Here is a 15,687-nt window from a genome sequence, read left to right as displayed (position 1 = left end):
TCTGCTCTGATTTCAGCCCAGAAATGGAGCTCTCCTGGCACCCCTGACATGGCAATGGTGACAAAGCCTGGCACTGTGGTGACATTAGTGGAATTAGTGGAATTAGAGATCTTAAGGTCCCTTTCCTGCCCCTCACTGGTGTCACTCAGACACAACTCGATGATGTTTTATAGCCCAGAGGTCACTCAGGTCACCCAGGTGTCACCAGAGCAAAGGTGGGACAGGAAAGTTTTGGAAATGACAGGAATGATTTAATAGAGATTTAATCTGCTCTGATTTCAGCTCTGCCATGGAGCTCTCCTGGCACCCCTGAGGTGACAGAGGTGACAAAGCCTGGCACTGCGGGTGACATCAATGGAATTAGAGATCTTTAAGGTCCCTTCCTGCCCCTCACTGGTGTCACTCAGACACAACCTGATGATGATTTTAGCCCAGAGGTCACCCAGGTGTCACCAAAGCAAAGGTGGGACAGGAAGGTTGTGGAATTTCCCGTGGGAAATTCAAGGAATGATTTAATGGAGATTTAATCTGCTCTGCCATGGAGCTCTCCTGGCACCCCTGAGGTGACAGAGGTGACAAAGCCTGGCACTGCGGGTGACATCAATGGAATTAGAGATCTTTAAGGTCCCTTCCTGCCCCTCACTGGTGTCACCCAGACACAACCTGATGATGATTTTTAGTCCAGAGGTCACCCAGGTGTCACCAAAGCAAAGGTGGCACAGGAAAGTTTTGGAAATGACAGGAATGATTTCATGGAGAGTTCTGCTCTGGCATGGAGCTCTCCTGGCACCCCTGATGTGACAGAGGTGACAAAGCCTGGCACTGTGGTTGACATTAGTAGAAATTAGTGGAATTAGAGATCTTTAAGGTCCCCTCCTGCCCCTTGCTGGTGTCACTCAGACACAACCTGATGTTATTTTTTTAGCCCAGAGGTCACTGAGGTCACCCAGGTGTCACCAAAGCAAAGGTGGGACAAAAAGGCACTGAGGTGACATCAGTGGAATTAGAGATCCCTAAGGTCCCTTCCTGCCCCTTTCCCTGTCTTGTAAGGGAAAAATGATATAAAAATGAGAATATAAAACAATAAAATAATATAAAAATGTGATTTCATGTCGAGTCGAAGGCGCTGGGAGAACAAAACCTGGAAATTTGCTTTGGGAGGAAGAAATTTCCCAAGTTTCTTCTCTGCCCACAGTGTGGATGTGAAATGGTTTGGAAAATATTCCTGAAATTTCCATTCCTGAAATTCCTGAAATTCCTGAAATTCCTGAAATTCCTGCAATGAGCAGAGCTGAGCTCAGCCAAGGCAAAAACTCCAAAACTCCCTGATATTTATTCCAGGATTTTTTGGGGTTGGAAAATGAGATTTTTTTTCCCCAAACTGAATTCAGAATTCTGAATTTTGGAAGCAAAACTCCTCGAGAGCAAAGTTTTCCAAAGCTGTGGAAATTCCCAGGAGAGCAAAACCAAATTTCATTTTCCTCCCCATTAAAATATAAATTATTTTATGTATTTCTTTATATATTTATATTTATATATTTATTTAATATATTTTATATATTTATATATTATTATATTACAATTATATTATATTATGTTATATTATGTTATATATTATATAATATATATTATATAATATATATTATATATTATATATTATATATTATATATTATATATTATATTATTTTATATATTTTTATGTATTTATTTATTTTATATATATATTTTTTTATTTCCTTCCTGCCCTCTGCTCTCTGGAATTTCTCCTGGATTTACATTTTTTATTCTCCTGTGGAGAATTTCCTCTGAGGTGGAATTCCATTGCTAACTCTGGGAAAGCAGCAGAGATTTGATATTTAAAAAAGAAATCAATAAAAGTATATAAAGAAATAAAAACATAGAAACAAAAATCTATTCATAAATAAAAATAGATATTCATAAACAAAAATATATTCATAAATAAAAATAGATATTCATAAACAAAAATATATTAATAAAAATATATATTAATAAATAAAAATTATATTAATAAACAAAAATACATTCATAAATAAAAATTTATATTAATAAACAAAAATATATTAATAAATAAAAATATATTAATAAATAGATATGAGACAATATATGACTAATAATACAATATATAATAAATAATATAAATAAAAATATAAACTAATAACTAAATATTTGCAGAAATCAATGAATAATGAGAGGAGCTGAGGTTTGTCCTTCTGCAAATCCCTGCAAAATGTCATTTATTTCAGTTCTCTCAGCCCAGAATGTTCTAGAAAATCCCATGGAAACTCAGCTCTGCTCACCACCTGTCTGAGGTTTGGTAAAAATAAAACAGAAGAGATTTCAATATTTCCAATTCCCAGAGTCACACCAATCCATCTCCCAGCAAGGAAATCAATAAAAAATAAATCAATAAAAATTCTCTCTGCAGCACAAAGTGTTCCAAAGCTGAGCTGGAGGGAGAAAAGCTGCCAAAAATGACAATTTAATTAATTTAATCACTTTTAATCCCACTGGTTTGAGGGATGACTGATGGAATTTGGATTTAATGTGAATTTTGGATAAAAATCTGATTTCCTGTGGAGCAGCCTGGGAGGTGTGGAGGCTCTGAGTGACATCTAAGGGCATTTCCACCCAAATTATTGCATTATTTTATTCGTTTCTTTATTATTATTATTATTTTTTATATTAGAATTATGATATTATAATATATAATATATAGTATATTATTATACTATTATTTTATTATACTATATTATATTATCATTTTGTTATTATATTGATATATTATATTTTATTAGTATTTTATTATTTTATTATATTATCATCATTTTATTATTACATTATATATATTCTATTATTCTATTATTTTATTATTTTATATTTTCATTTTATTATTATATTATATATTATATATATTATATTTTATTATTTTATTATTTTATATAATCATTTTATTATTATATATATTATATATTATATTATACTTTTATTATTTGATCACCTTATTATATTATATTATATTATGTATATTATAATTTTATTTTTTATTTTATCATCATTTTATTATTATATTATGTATATTATATTATATTATTATTTTATCATTATATTATCATTATTTGATTATCATTCAGCATTCTGTGAATGGATTTTGGAGCTGCACTGATGGCAGGAAATAGTGGAAATTCAGGAATTAGGAAATATTGGAAATTTAGGAATTAGAAATATTGGAAATTTAGGAATTAGAAATATTGGAAATTTAGGAATTAGAAATATTGGAAATTCAGGAATTAGAAATATTGGAAATTCAGGAATTAGGAATATTGGAAATATTGGAAATTCAGGAATTAGAAATATTGGAAATTCAGGAATTAGGAATATTGGAAATTCGGGAATTAGAAATATTGGAAATTTAGGAATTAGAAATATTGGAAATTTAGGAATTAGAAATATTGGAAATTCAGGAATTAGGAATATTGGAAATTCAGGAATTAGAAATATTGGAAATTCGGGAATTAGAAATATTGGAAATTTAGGAATTAGAAATATTGGAAATATTGGAAATATTGGAAATTCAGGAATTAGGAATATTGGAAATTCAGGAATTAGAAATATTGGAAATTCAGGAATCAGGAAATATTGGAAATTTGGGATTTTCCTTAGGAAAACCAATGATGAATTCCTGCTCTGGGAAAAACTGGAGAATTTCTGGGTGTGAAAAATGCCAGGAAAACATATTTGGATAACATTTCCCTTCCCAAAAAGAATTGGAAATGGAAAAAAATCAACAAAAAATCACATTTTGATAGGTTTTGAGCTCTGCTGGAAGGCCTCGGGCAGATGAGATCTCCAAAAAAAACTTAAATTTTTTAATATTTGACCTCAAAGCTCTGAGTTCCTTAGGTTTATCTTGTCATTTACGGATTTTTCCCAGAATCATAATTTATTTTGTAATTTATTATTTTTCCCCACTGCAGATTTGGGATTAATTCCAGATTTGGGATGAATCCAAAAGGGAATTTTGGGTCCCAAAATCATCATTTCTTTTGTAATTTATTAATTTTTCCCACTGCAGGTTTGGAATCAATTCCAGAATAAATTTTGGTTAATCCAATATCCATAGTGAATTTTGGGTCCCAGAATCACCATTTCTTTTGTAATTTATTTCCAACTTATTCCCAATTCATTCCCAGTTTATTCCCAGTTTATTCCCAATTTATTCCCAACTTATTTCCAGTTTATTCCCAATTTATTCACAAGTTATTCCAGATTTATTTCCAAGTTATTCCAGATTTATTCCCAACTTATTTCCAATTTATTCCCAGTTTATTTCCAATTTATTCCCAATTTATTCCCAATTTGTTCCAAATTTATTCCCAATTTATTTCCAGTTTATTCCCAAATAATTCCCAACTTATTTCCAATTTATTCCCAATTTATTTCCAGTTTATACCCAATTTATTCCCAACTTATTTCCAATTTATTTCCAATTTATTTCCAATTTATTTCCAATTTGTTCCAAATTTATTCCCAATTTATTTCCAATTTATTCCCAGTTTATTCCCAATTTATTCCCAACTTATTTCCAATTTATTCCCAATTTATTTCCAGTTTATTCCCAGTTTATTCCAAATTTATTTCCAATTTGTTCCAAATTTATTCCCAACTTATTTCCAGTTTATACCCAATTTATTCCCAGTTTATTCCCAATTTATTCCAAACTTATTTCCAATTTATTCCCAATTGATTCTCAATTTATTCCCAACTGATTCCCAGTTTATTCCCAATTTATTCCCAGTTTATTTCCAATTTATTCCCAATTTATTCCCCTCTCCCCCAAGCTCTTTCATCTTCCCTCTCCTCAGCCCCAAGGCTGATGTATTGCTCTGTGCACTCAGCTCCTGCTAAAATTACCCAAAATTCCAATTATTTGGTGATTCGCATAGCAAATACAAGGATTTGGCTTCTCACTTGCTGAGATTTTCCTAACGAGAATTCCAACCAGCAGCACTTGGGAATTCAGCCCTGGATTGATCACCTGGCAGGATCAATCTATCATTTATTGGAAATATTGATCATCTGGCAGGACAAATTTATCATTTATTGGTGATAAATGGTGATTGATCACCTGGCAGGATCAATTTGTCATTTATTGGAAGCATTGGGCACCTGGCAGAATAAATTTATCATTTATTTGAAATATTGATCACCTGGCAGGAGAAACTTCTCATTGATTGGTGATAAATGGTGATTGATCACCTGGCAGGATCAATTTATTATTTATTGGTTAGCATTGATCACCTGGCAGGAGAAATCTATCATTTATTGGAAGTATTGATCACCTGGCAGGAGAAATTTATCATTTCTTTGGAAGAATTTCTCACCTGGCAGGATCAATTTATTATTTATTGGAAGTATTGATCACCTGGCAGGAGAAATTTATCATTTAATTGAAGCATTGATCACCTGGCAGGATACATTTATCATTTATTGGAAACATTGATCACCTGGCAGGAGAAATTTCTCATTTATTGGAAGAATTTCTCACCTGGCAGGATAGGTTTATAATTTATTGGTGATAAATGGTGATTGATCACCTGGCAGGATCAATTTATCATTTATTGGAAGCATTGATCACCTGGCAGGAGAAATTTCTCATTGATTGGAAGCATTTCTCACCTGGCAGGATCAATTTCTCATTTATTTCAAACATTGATCACCTGGCAGGATCAATTTCTCATTTATTTCAAACATTGATCACCTGGCAGGAGATATTTATCATTTCTTGGTGATAAATGGTGATTAATTTATCATTTCTTGGAAACATTTCTCACCTGGCAGGACAAATTTGTCATTTATTTGAAACATTTCTCACCTGGCAGGAGAAATTTATCATTCATTTGAAATATTGATCACCTGGCAGGAGTGACTGCTGGGGGTTAGAAGGGAAAATCAGAGCAGAGACAGCAAAAGGATGTGAGAAATCCTCAAAACCCCCAGAAGCAGTGGGAATTTCCGTGGGAAAAGGAGGATTTCAGGGCAGGCAGGGAAAGCTGCTTGGCTAACAAGGTCAAATTAGCCAGATTTGGCACACGAGAGGTTTGCAGGGTGAGCAGAACAGAACCTGCCTGGTCAGTCAGGTGATGTGCTGTGCTGTGCTGTGCCAGCCCAGCGAGCAGCGGGAATGTCACACCGGGGAGGTGACAGCGGCAATGTGACACCGCTGGGGTGGCACATCGAGAGGGGACATCCCATAGGGACACCTCGGAGAGGGGACATCCCACAGGGACATCACCCCACAGGTGGAACTGGATGGGTTTTAAGGTTCTTTTCTTGAGGAAGGAGGTGGAACTCAATGGGTTTTAAGGTCCTTTTCAACCCAACTGCTCAGGGGTACACAATCATTGAGTCAAGAATAAAATCTGTTTAAATCTAAGTTTTTCTTGTGGCAGGAGGTGGAACTGGACGTGTTTTAAGGACCTTTTCAGCCCAAGCCAGCCTGAGATTCTGTGATTCTCCTCTCAGCTGAACTCAATGAGTTTTAAGGTCCTTTTCAACCCAACTGCCCAGAACTGGAGAATCATTGAGTCAAGAATAAAATCTGCTTAAATCTAAGTTTTTCTTGTGGCAGGAGGTGGAACTGGATGGGTTTTAAGGTCCTTTTCAACCCAACTGCCCAGGGGTACAGAATCACTGAGTCAAGAATAAAATCTGCTTAAATCCAAGTTTTTCTTGTGGCAGGAGGTGGAACTAGATGGATTTAAAGTCCTTTTCAACCTGAGATTGTGATTCTCCTCTCAGCTGAACTCAATGGGTTTTAAAGTCCTTTACAACCCAACAGCCCAGAGCTGGAGAATCATTGAGTCAAGAATAAAATCTGTTTAAATTTAAGTTTTTCTTGTGGCAGGAGGTGGAACTGGATGGTTTTAAGCTCCTTTCCAACCTGAATTCTGTGATTCTGCTCTCAGCTGAAGGCACAGAGGTTCAGCAGTCCTGACAAAGCTGAAATCACCCTGTGGATCAATTTGGGAGCTTTAATTCCAGCTCAGCACTGACAGATTCCCAGCAGTTCTGTGCCTCTCAGGGATCTGGGAATGCTCTGAGAATTCACATCCCACGAGCACCCCAGAGCTGCTGAGTGATCATTTTATCACCAAAACACCATTAAACCCCAAATCCAACTCCTACAGATGACCCAGAGCTGCTGAGTGACCATTTTATCACCAAAACCCCACTTAAACCCCAAATGAAAGCCCTGCAGGTGACTCAGAGCTGCTCAGTGATCATTTTATCACCAAAACACCATTTAAACCCCAAATCCAACTCCTGCAGGTGACCCAAGGCTGCTCAGTGATCATTTTATCACCAAAACACCACTTAGACCCCAAATTGAGCTCCTGCAGGTGACCCCAAGCTGCTGAGTGATCATTTTATCATCATTTAAACCCCAAACTGAACTCCTGCAGGTGACCCAGAGCTGCTGAGAGATCATTTTATCATCAAAACAACACTTAAACCCCAAACTGAACTCCTGCAGGTGACCCAGAGCTGCTCAGTGACCATTTTATCACCATTTAAAGCCCAAATTGAGCTCCTGCAGGTGACTCAGAGCTGCTGAGTGACCATTTTATCACCATTTAAACCCCAAATGAAAGCCCTGCAGGTGATCATTTTCTCACCAAAACCCCATGAAACCCCAAATGAAAGCCCTGCAGGTGACACAGAGCTGCTGAGTGACCATTTTCTCACCAAAACCCCATGAAACCCCAAACTGAAGCCCTGCAGGTGACCCAGAGCTGCTGAGTGACCATTTTCTCACCAAAACCCCATGAAACCCCAAATTGAAGCCTTGCAGGTGACCCAGAGCTGCTGAGTGATCATTTTATCACCATTTAAACCCCAAACTGAACTCCTACCAGTGACCCAGAGCTGCTCAGTGATCATTTTATCACCAAAACACCACTTAAACCCCAAATTGAAGCCCTGCAGGTGACCCAGAGCTGCTGAGTGATCATTTTATCATCAAAACACCATTTAAACCCCAAACTGAACTCCTGCAGGTGACCCAAAGCTGCTCAGTGATCATTTTATCACCATTTAAACCCCAAATCCAACTCCTGCAGGCGACCCAGAGCTGCTGAGTGATCATTTTATCACCAAAACACAATTAAACCCCAAATGAAAGCCCTGCAGGTGACTCAGAGCTGCTGAGTGATCATTTTATCATCATTTAAACCCCAAACTGAACTCCTGCAGGTGACCCAAAGCTGCTGAGAGATCATTTTATCACCATTTAAACCCCAAATGAAAGCCCTGCAGGTGACCCAGAGCTGCTGAGTGATCATTTTCTCACCAAAACCCCATCTAAACCCCAAAGTGAAGCCCTGCAGGTGACTCAGAGCTCGTGCAGTGACTCACAGGCACGGGTGAGTTGAGCCCAGGACACCTGCAGGTGTTGCTAAAATCCCCACTCAGCCCTGAGTCACCCCAAAATCCACCCCAAAAGGGAGCCAGGCCAGCAGCCAGCTGCTCCCTGGAGAGGTTTTTCCACCTCCCACTCCATTCCCAGCCTTTCCTCGACCCCAGGTGGTGGAAAATTCAGCAGAAAATTCCCTCAGCCTGAAGTTAAGGGATTTTATCTGGTTTGGAGGCACGGGAGAAGCTGGGAGATCCCATAAAAAGATCCCAGGTTGGTTTGGACAAGGCAGAACAAGGCAAAATCCTGACCCCGAGTCCCTTTTTTGCTGAGAAAAGCACTTGGAGATGGAGAAATCCTCTGAATTTTTCATCTCCCAGTGCCACAGATCCCACAGATCCCACAAAAAGATCTCAGGTTGGTTTCACAGACTTAATCAAGGCAAAATCCTGAGCCTGAGTTACTTTTTCTGCTGAGAAAAGGACCTGGAGATGGAGAAATCCTCTAAATTCATAATGTCCTGGTGCCACAGATCCCACAAAACAATCTCAAGTTATTTTCACAGCCTTGACCAAAACAAAATCCTGATCCTGAGTCCTTTTTCTGCTGAGGAGAGAACCTGGAGATAGCGAAAACCTCTGAATTTATCATCTCCCAGTGCCACAGATCCCACAGAAAGATCCCAGGTTGGTTTCACAGCCTTAATCAAGGCAAAATCCTGACCCTAAGTCCTTTTCTGCTGAGGAGAGAACCTGGAGATGGAGAAATCCTCCTGGATTTATCATTTCCTGGTGCCACTGATCCACAGATCCCACAGAAAGATCTCAAGTTATTTTACACAGCCTTGACCAAAGCAAAATCTTGACCCTGAGTTCCTTTTCTGCTGAGAAAAGGACCTGGAGATGGAGAAATCCTCCTGGATTGATCACTTCCCAATGCCACAGATCCCACAGAAAGATCCCAGGTTGGTTTGCACAGCCCTGATCAAGACAACATCTTGACTCTGGGTCCTTTTATGCTGAGGAGAGAACCTGGAGATGGAGAAATCCTCCTGAATTTATCATTTCCTGGTACCACAGATCCCACAAAAAGATCTCAAGTTATTTTGCACACCCTTGATCAAGGCAAAATCCTGACTATGAGTCCTTTTCTGCTGGGAAAAGGACCTGGAGATGGAGAAATCCTCCTGGATTTATCATCTCCCAGTGCCACAGATCCCACAGAAAGATCCCAGGAGAAGGTCTGCAGTCACTGTCACACCTCAGGCAGCTAAACAATCCCAGTGTCACCTCAGGCATGAGGAATTCCAGCCATTCCTGGAGCACAGGGAGAATCCAGAGGGAAAAACGAGGAGATTCCAGGGATTTTCCCCAAAATTGGATGTCTGCAGGTGGCAGAGAAAAGCCCCAGCATGATCTATAATCTATATATAATCATGTAAAAAAATATATAAAAATATATAAACAAATAAATATATATAAATATAAAAATATCTTAAAATATAATATAAATATATAAATATCTATATAAATATATATTTATATATAAATATATATTTAATGTATATATTATATAAATATTAAATATACTTATATATTTATATATTAAATAAATATAAATATATAGTAAATATTTATAAATATATATTTATATATTTAATATATATTAATAGATATAATTATAATATTAACTATATTAATATATATTAATATATTTAATATATATTAATATATTTAATATGTATAAATATATATTTATAGATATTTAATATATACAAATATATATAAATATATTTAATATGTATATAAATCTATATTTATATAGATTATAGATTATATATAAATATAATCTACCACCTATTATCCATCTACTACTTCCTGTTTTACTCCCAAATTGGAAAGCAGACAGAGAAATAAAACACCAAACTGACAGAAAAGAAGATTTCAAACCAGAGTGGAGTGAGAGGAAAAGTCACTGCAGTTTTCTGGGAATTCTGGTTTTGCCTCAGAAGTACCAAAATCACGATTTGGGATTCAGGATTTCAAGGATGGGTGTTCAAATTTCAAGAAAAGGCAAAAAAATATATATTTATATCAGAATAATGTATAAGAAAAATATATTATTATTATTATATATATTATATATATAATATATATAATATATATAATTTATATAATTATATATTATTATTATTTATTATATATTATATATAATATTATATATTATATATAATATTATATATATTATAACTATATATAATATATATATAATATATAATATATAATATATAATATATAATATATAAATTATATTATATATGTTATATATTATATATAATATAATAATAATATATAATATATTATATATATTATATATTATATATTTATGTATTATTAAATAATATATATAATTTATACATAATTTATACATAATTTATAGATAATTTATAGATAATTTATAAATATATAATACATAATTATACATTATAGATAATTTATACACAATATTATATATAATTTATATAATATATATTATATACATTATATAATATATATTATAATTATAAAAATTTATTATTATTATTATTATTATTATTATTATCAACATAAAACCACCAAGATTATTTCTCCCAAACACTGCTAAGAACTCCACTTTCCCTACAAATTTCACATTTTTCACCAGCTCTTCACCCCTATTTCAGCAAACATCTATCAGATTGGAGCAAAAAAAAAAAAATCTAATTTTTATCCTGAACTTCAGCTTTACAACCAAAACAAAAATCAGATTTTATTTCAAAAACACGAGTTTCTAAGGAGGGAAGCAGTTGAGATTTGTGGCTGCAGAGAAGGAAATGCTGGTTTGGGCAGCTGGGCAAGGACAGGACAGTTTGTACTGCCAGCCATCTGCAGACATTGGAGCTCCTGAAAAACTCACGTGGAATAACAGATTTTTTGGGATCTTCTGGTGAAAAACTCACTGCTGGGGGTGGGAAATGCAGGGGGGATGGAGGTTTGGAGGTGGTGTGGGGATAATTGGATCTGAGCGTTTTCTACCGGGGAAAAATGGGAAAAATGGGAAAAAATGGGAAAAAAAAGAAGGGAAAAGAAGGGAAAAGAAGGGAAAAGAAGGGAAAAGAAGGGAAAAGAAGGGAAAAGAAGGGAAAAGAAGGGAAAAGAAGGGAAAAGAAGGGAAAAGAAGGGAAAAGAAGGGAAAAGAAGGGAAAAGAAGGGAAAAGAAGGGAAAAGATGGGGAAAAATGGGGAAAAGAGGAAAGAAGGGAAAAGAAGGGAAAAGAAGGAAAGAAGGAAAAGAAGGGAAAAGAAGGGAAAAGAGGAAAATGGGGAAAAAATGGGGAAAAAATGGGGAAAAAATGGGGAAAAAATGGGGAAAAAATGGAAAACAAAAAAAATGAAAAAACAATGAAAAAACAATGAAAAAACAATGAAAAAAAACAATGGAAAAAACAATGAAAAAAACCAATGGAAAAAACAATGGAAAAACAATGGAAAAACAATGAAAAAAATCCCATTTTTTGCCATGGAATTCAGGAGGGGAGTGGGAGGGGATTGGGGAAATCCAGGGGTGATGCAGGTTTGGAGGTGTTGTAGGGATAATTCCATCCCAGCCTTTTCTCCCGGGGAAAAATGGGAAAAAATGGGAAAAAATGGGAAAAAATGGGAAAAAAATGGGAAAAAATTCACCAAAATGGGGAAAAATGGGGAAAAAAATGGGGAAAAAAGGGGGAAAAAAGGGGGAAAAAAGGGGGGAAAAATGGGGGAAAAATGGGGGAAAAATGGGGGAAAAATGGGGGAAAAATGGGGAAAAATGGGGGAAAAAAGGGAAAAAAGAAAAAAGGGGGAAAAAGGGGAAAAAAGGGGAAAAAGGGGGAAAAAGGGGGAAAAAGGGGAAAAAGGGGAAAAAGGAAAAAAGGGGAAAAAAGGGAAAAAGGGAAAAAGGGAAAAAGGGGAAAATGAAAAAAATGAAAAAAATGAAAAAAATGAAAAAAATGAAAAAATGAAAAAAGGAAAAAAATGAAAAAAATTAAAAGAAAAAATGAAAAAAAAAATTAAAAAAAATGAAAAAAAGAAAAAAATTTTAAAAATGAAAAAAAGAGAAAAAAATGAAAAAAAAAGAGAAAAAAATGAAAAAAAATCCCATTTTTTGCCGTGGGATTCAGGAGGGGAGCGCGAGAGAAAAATCCCTTTTTGTGGTTTGACGTGGGAAATAATGGAGAAAATGGAATAAAGGGTTTGGAAGTGCTGAGAATATTTGAGGAGAAATTTGGATGCCCTGAGGGTGTCTAAAAATAGAGATTTCAAAGATATTAAATGGAGATAAAGATATTAAATGGAGATAAAGATATTAAATCCAGACACTGAGGATGTGATGTTGGAGGGGAAAAAGTGTTTTATTGGGGAGCTGAGCTCCCCAGCAGGGATTTTTAGGTGAAAAAAAACCCTTTAATTCAGACTTTCCTCGTGGGTTTCCCCAGCAGGGATTTGTTCTTTCCAAACTCCAATTCCAGGGAAGCCAAAGGGAGAGGAAATTCCTCTCCAGAGGGAATTTTAAATCAGAGGGAATTATTTCAAATCAGAGCAAAATTCAAATCAGAGCAAAATTCAAATCAGAGCAAAATTCAAATCAGAGCAAAATTCAAATCAGAGCAAAATTCAAATCAGAGCAAAATTCAAATCAGAGGAAATTTCAAATCAGAGGAAATTTCAAATCAGAGGGAATTTCAAATCAGAGGAAATTTCAAATCAGAGGGAATTTCAAATCAGAGGAAAATTCAAATCAGAGGAAAATTCAAATCAGAGGAAAATTCAAATCAGAGGAAAATTCAAATCAGAGGAAAATTCAAATCAGAGGAAAATTCAAATCAGAGCAAAATTCAAATCAGAGCAAAATTCAAATCAGAGCAAAATTCAGAGCAATCCCAAAAAGGGTGGAAGTTCATTAATAGGGAGGTGAAGCCTTCACCCCAAGGGAAGGGACAGGGACATTTGGACATTTTTTTCCCTAAATCCCAAAAAAGGTTCAGGGGGATAACTCCTTCTGTTGGGATTTCTAACAGGAAAGATGGCAGGTGCTGAAAAATGGGAAAAATTCACATTTCCCTACAGCCACCCATGGGAAATGGGATTGATGCAGCAGGACTGAGCTGCAGGGAAGGTCACAGGCAGGGGGGACACCCCAAAAGTCACTCTGTCACACCCTAAAAGGCACCCTGGGACACCCCAGGCACAGGGACACCCCAAAAGGCACCCTGGGACACCCCAAAAGCCACCATGTCACATCCCAAAAGCCACTCTGTCACACCCCAAAGGCCACTATGTCACACCCATGGCACAGGGACACCCCAAAATGCACCCTGTCACACCCCAAAAGCCACCCTGTCACACCCCAAAAGCCACTCTGTCACACCCCAAAAGCCACATGTCCCCATGGCACAGGGACAACCCAAAAGCCAGCCTGTCACACCCCAAAAGCCAGCCTGTCACACCCATGGCACAGGGACACTCAGGCAGCGACACACCTGGCTGTGCCACACCTGCCAGTGTCACCAGCAGCTCAGGAGCAGTTTGTGTTTGCTGCTTATCCGAGTTTTCCAGATCACCTGGGAATGTGGGAATGTGACCTGCTGTGACCCCAAACACAGCCTGCAGAGCACCGAGTGTGCTTCCTGCAGGTGCCCGGTGTCACCTGGGGGGTGACAGTGCGGGGTGAGAGCAGCCAGGGTCACCTGGGGGGTGACAGTGCGGGGTGAGAGCAAACAGTGTCACCTGGAGGGACAGGAAGGGGCTGTGAGAGCACCCAGTGTCACCTGGGGGTGTGAGAATGGGGTGTGAGAGCAGCCAGTGTCACCTGAGCACAGCCAGTGTCACCTGGGGGAGTGACAATGGGGTGTAAACACACCTACTATCACCTGGGGGTGAGTGAATAGGGTGTACCCAGTGTCACCCCACACGCACCCAGTGTCACCTGGGGGTGTGAGAATGGGGTGTAATCATACCTAGTGTCACCTGAGGGTGTGACAATGGGGTGTGAGTGCACCCAGTGTCCCCCGGGGGTACAAGAATGGGGTATAAACACACCCAGTGTCACCTGAGGGGATGACAGTGGGGTGTGAGAGCACCCAGTGTCACCTGGGGTGTGAGAATGGGGTGTAATCATACCCAGTGTCACCTGTGGTTCAGCGAATAGGGTACACCCAGTGTCACCCCACATGTCCCCAGTGTCACCTCACACATCCCCACAGCACACACACGGCGGGTACAAGGCGCAGCCAGGAGCACCCCAAACCACGGCAAAACGTGTCCCCAAACCGCAGAGAGTGTCCCCAAACCGCAGAGAGTGTCCCCAAACCGCAGAGAGTGTCCCCAGAGCGCAGCCCAGCCGCTCGGCACAGCTCGGCCCGGCTCAGCTCGGCTCCCCGCTCTCCCCCAGGCCGTTCCCGTTCCCGTTTCCCGTTTCCCGGCACAGCTCGGCTCGGCTCTGCTCCCCGCTCTCCCCGGCCGTTCCCCGCCCGCCGCCGTTTCTCTCCCCGTTACCTTCTTGACGGTGCGCGGCGCCTCGCTGACGGTGCCGTCGGGGCTCACGAGCGCCTCGGCCGCGGTGCCGCCGCTGTCGCTGCTGTCGCGGTGCCGGTGCTGCGGGTGCAGCGGGTCGCTCCGCTTCATGGCCGAAGCCTGCGGCGCCTTGGCGGCGGCCGAGGAGAGCCCGGGGCAGCCCGCCGGGGCCGGGGCCGGGGCCGGGGCCGGGGCCGGGGCCGCCTCCCGCTCGGCGCCGGGCAGCGGGCAGCCCGCCGCCGCCATGCCGTGCCCCGCCGCCGGAGCGCCCGCAGCCTCGCACGGCGGCCCGGCCGGCTTGTCCACGGGGCCGCCGAGCTCCTTCAGCTCCACGGCGGGCGCGGCCACCGCCACCTGCACGGACATCGCGGCCGCGGGCTCCTCACCGGGCTGCTCACCGGGCTGCTCACCGGGCTGCTCACCGGGCTGCTGCTGCTCCTCAGGCTGCTCCCCGGGCTCCCTCAGGCCGCCCGGCCCCGCCCCGCCGCGCCCCGCCCCGCCGCCCCTGCCGCGGCCCCGGCCCCTGCCGCGCTGCATGCCGGGACTCGCAGTCCCGCCGCCCGCGCTCCGCCCCGCCGCGACTGCGGCTCCCGGCGTGCCCCGCGGCGTGTCGCCAGGCAACGCCTCCTCGCGGGGCCGCGCGGGGGGTGGTGGGAGGTGTAGTCGGCGCGGGGGGTGGTGGGA

At 39.7% G+C, this 15,687-nt stretch overlaps 1 protein-coding gene across 1 annotated transcript in view; it reads right to left on the bottom strand.

Moving 5' to 3' along the window:
* Positions 1 to 15,453, bottom strand: part of AHCYL2 (adenosylhomocysteinase like 2) — a 69,986-nt gene extending 54,533 nt beyond the window's left edge. The window contains exon 1 of the mRNA XM_085081315.1: positions 14,986 to 15,453. Coding sequence (XP_084937441.1) covers positions 14,986 to 15,369 — 384 coding nt within the window. The 5' untranslated portion in view covers positions 15,370 to 15,453. The remainder of the gene's footprint in view (positions 1 to 14,985) is intronic.
* Positions 15,454 to 15,687: the final 234 nt, after the last annotated feature.

The sequence above is a fragment of the Lichenostomus cassidix genome, chromosome 1Aa, assembly GCF_008360975.1.
Source record: "Lichenostomus cassidix isolate B80296 chromosome 1Aa, HeHo_3.0, whole genome shotgun sequence".
Lineage (NCBI taxonomy): Eukaryota > Metazoa > Chordata > Aves > Passeriformes > Meliphagidae > Lichenostomus > Lichenostomus cassidix.
Note: the sequence above shows the minus strand (reverse complement) of the source record. Positions and strands in the feature narration are given on the sequence as shown.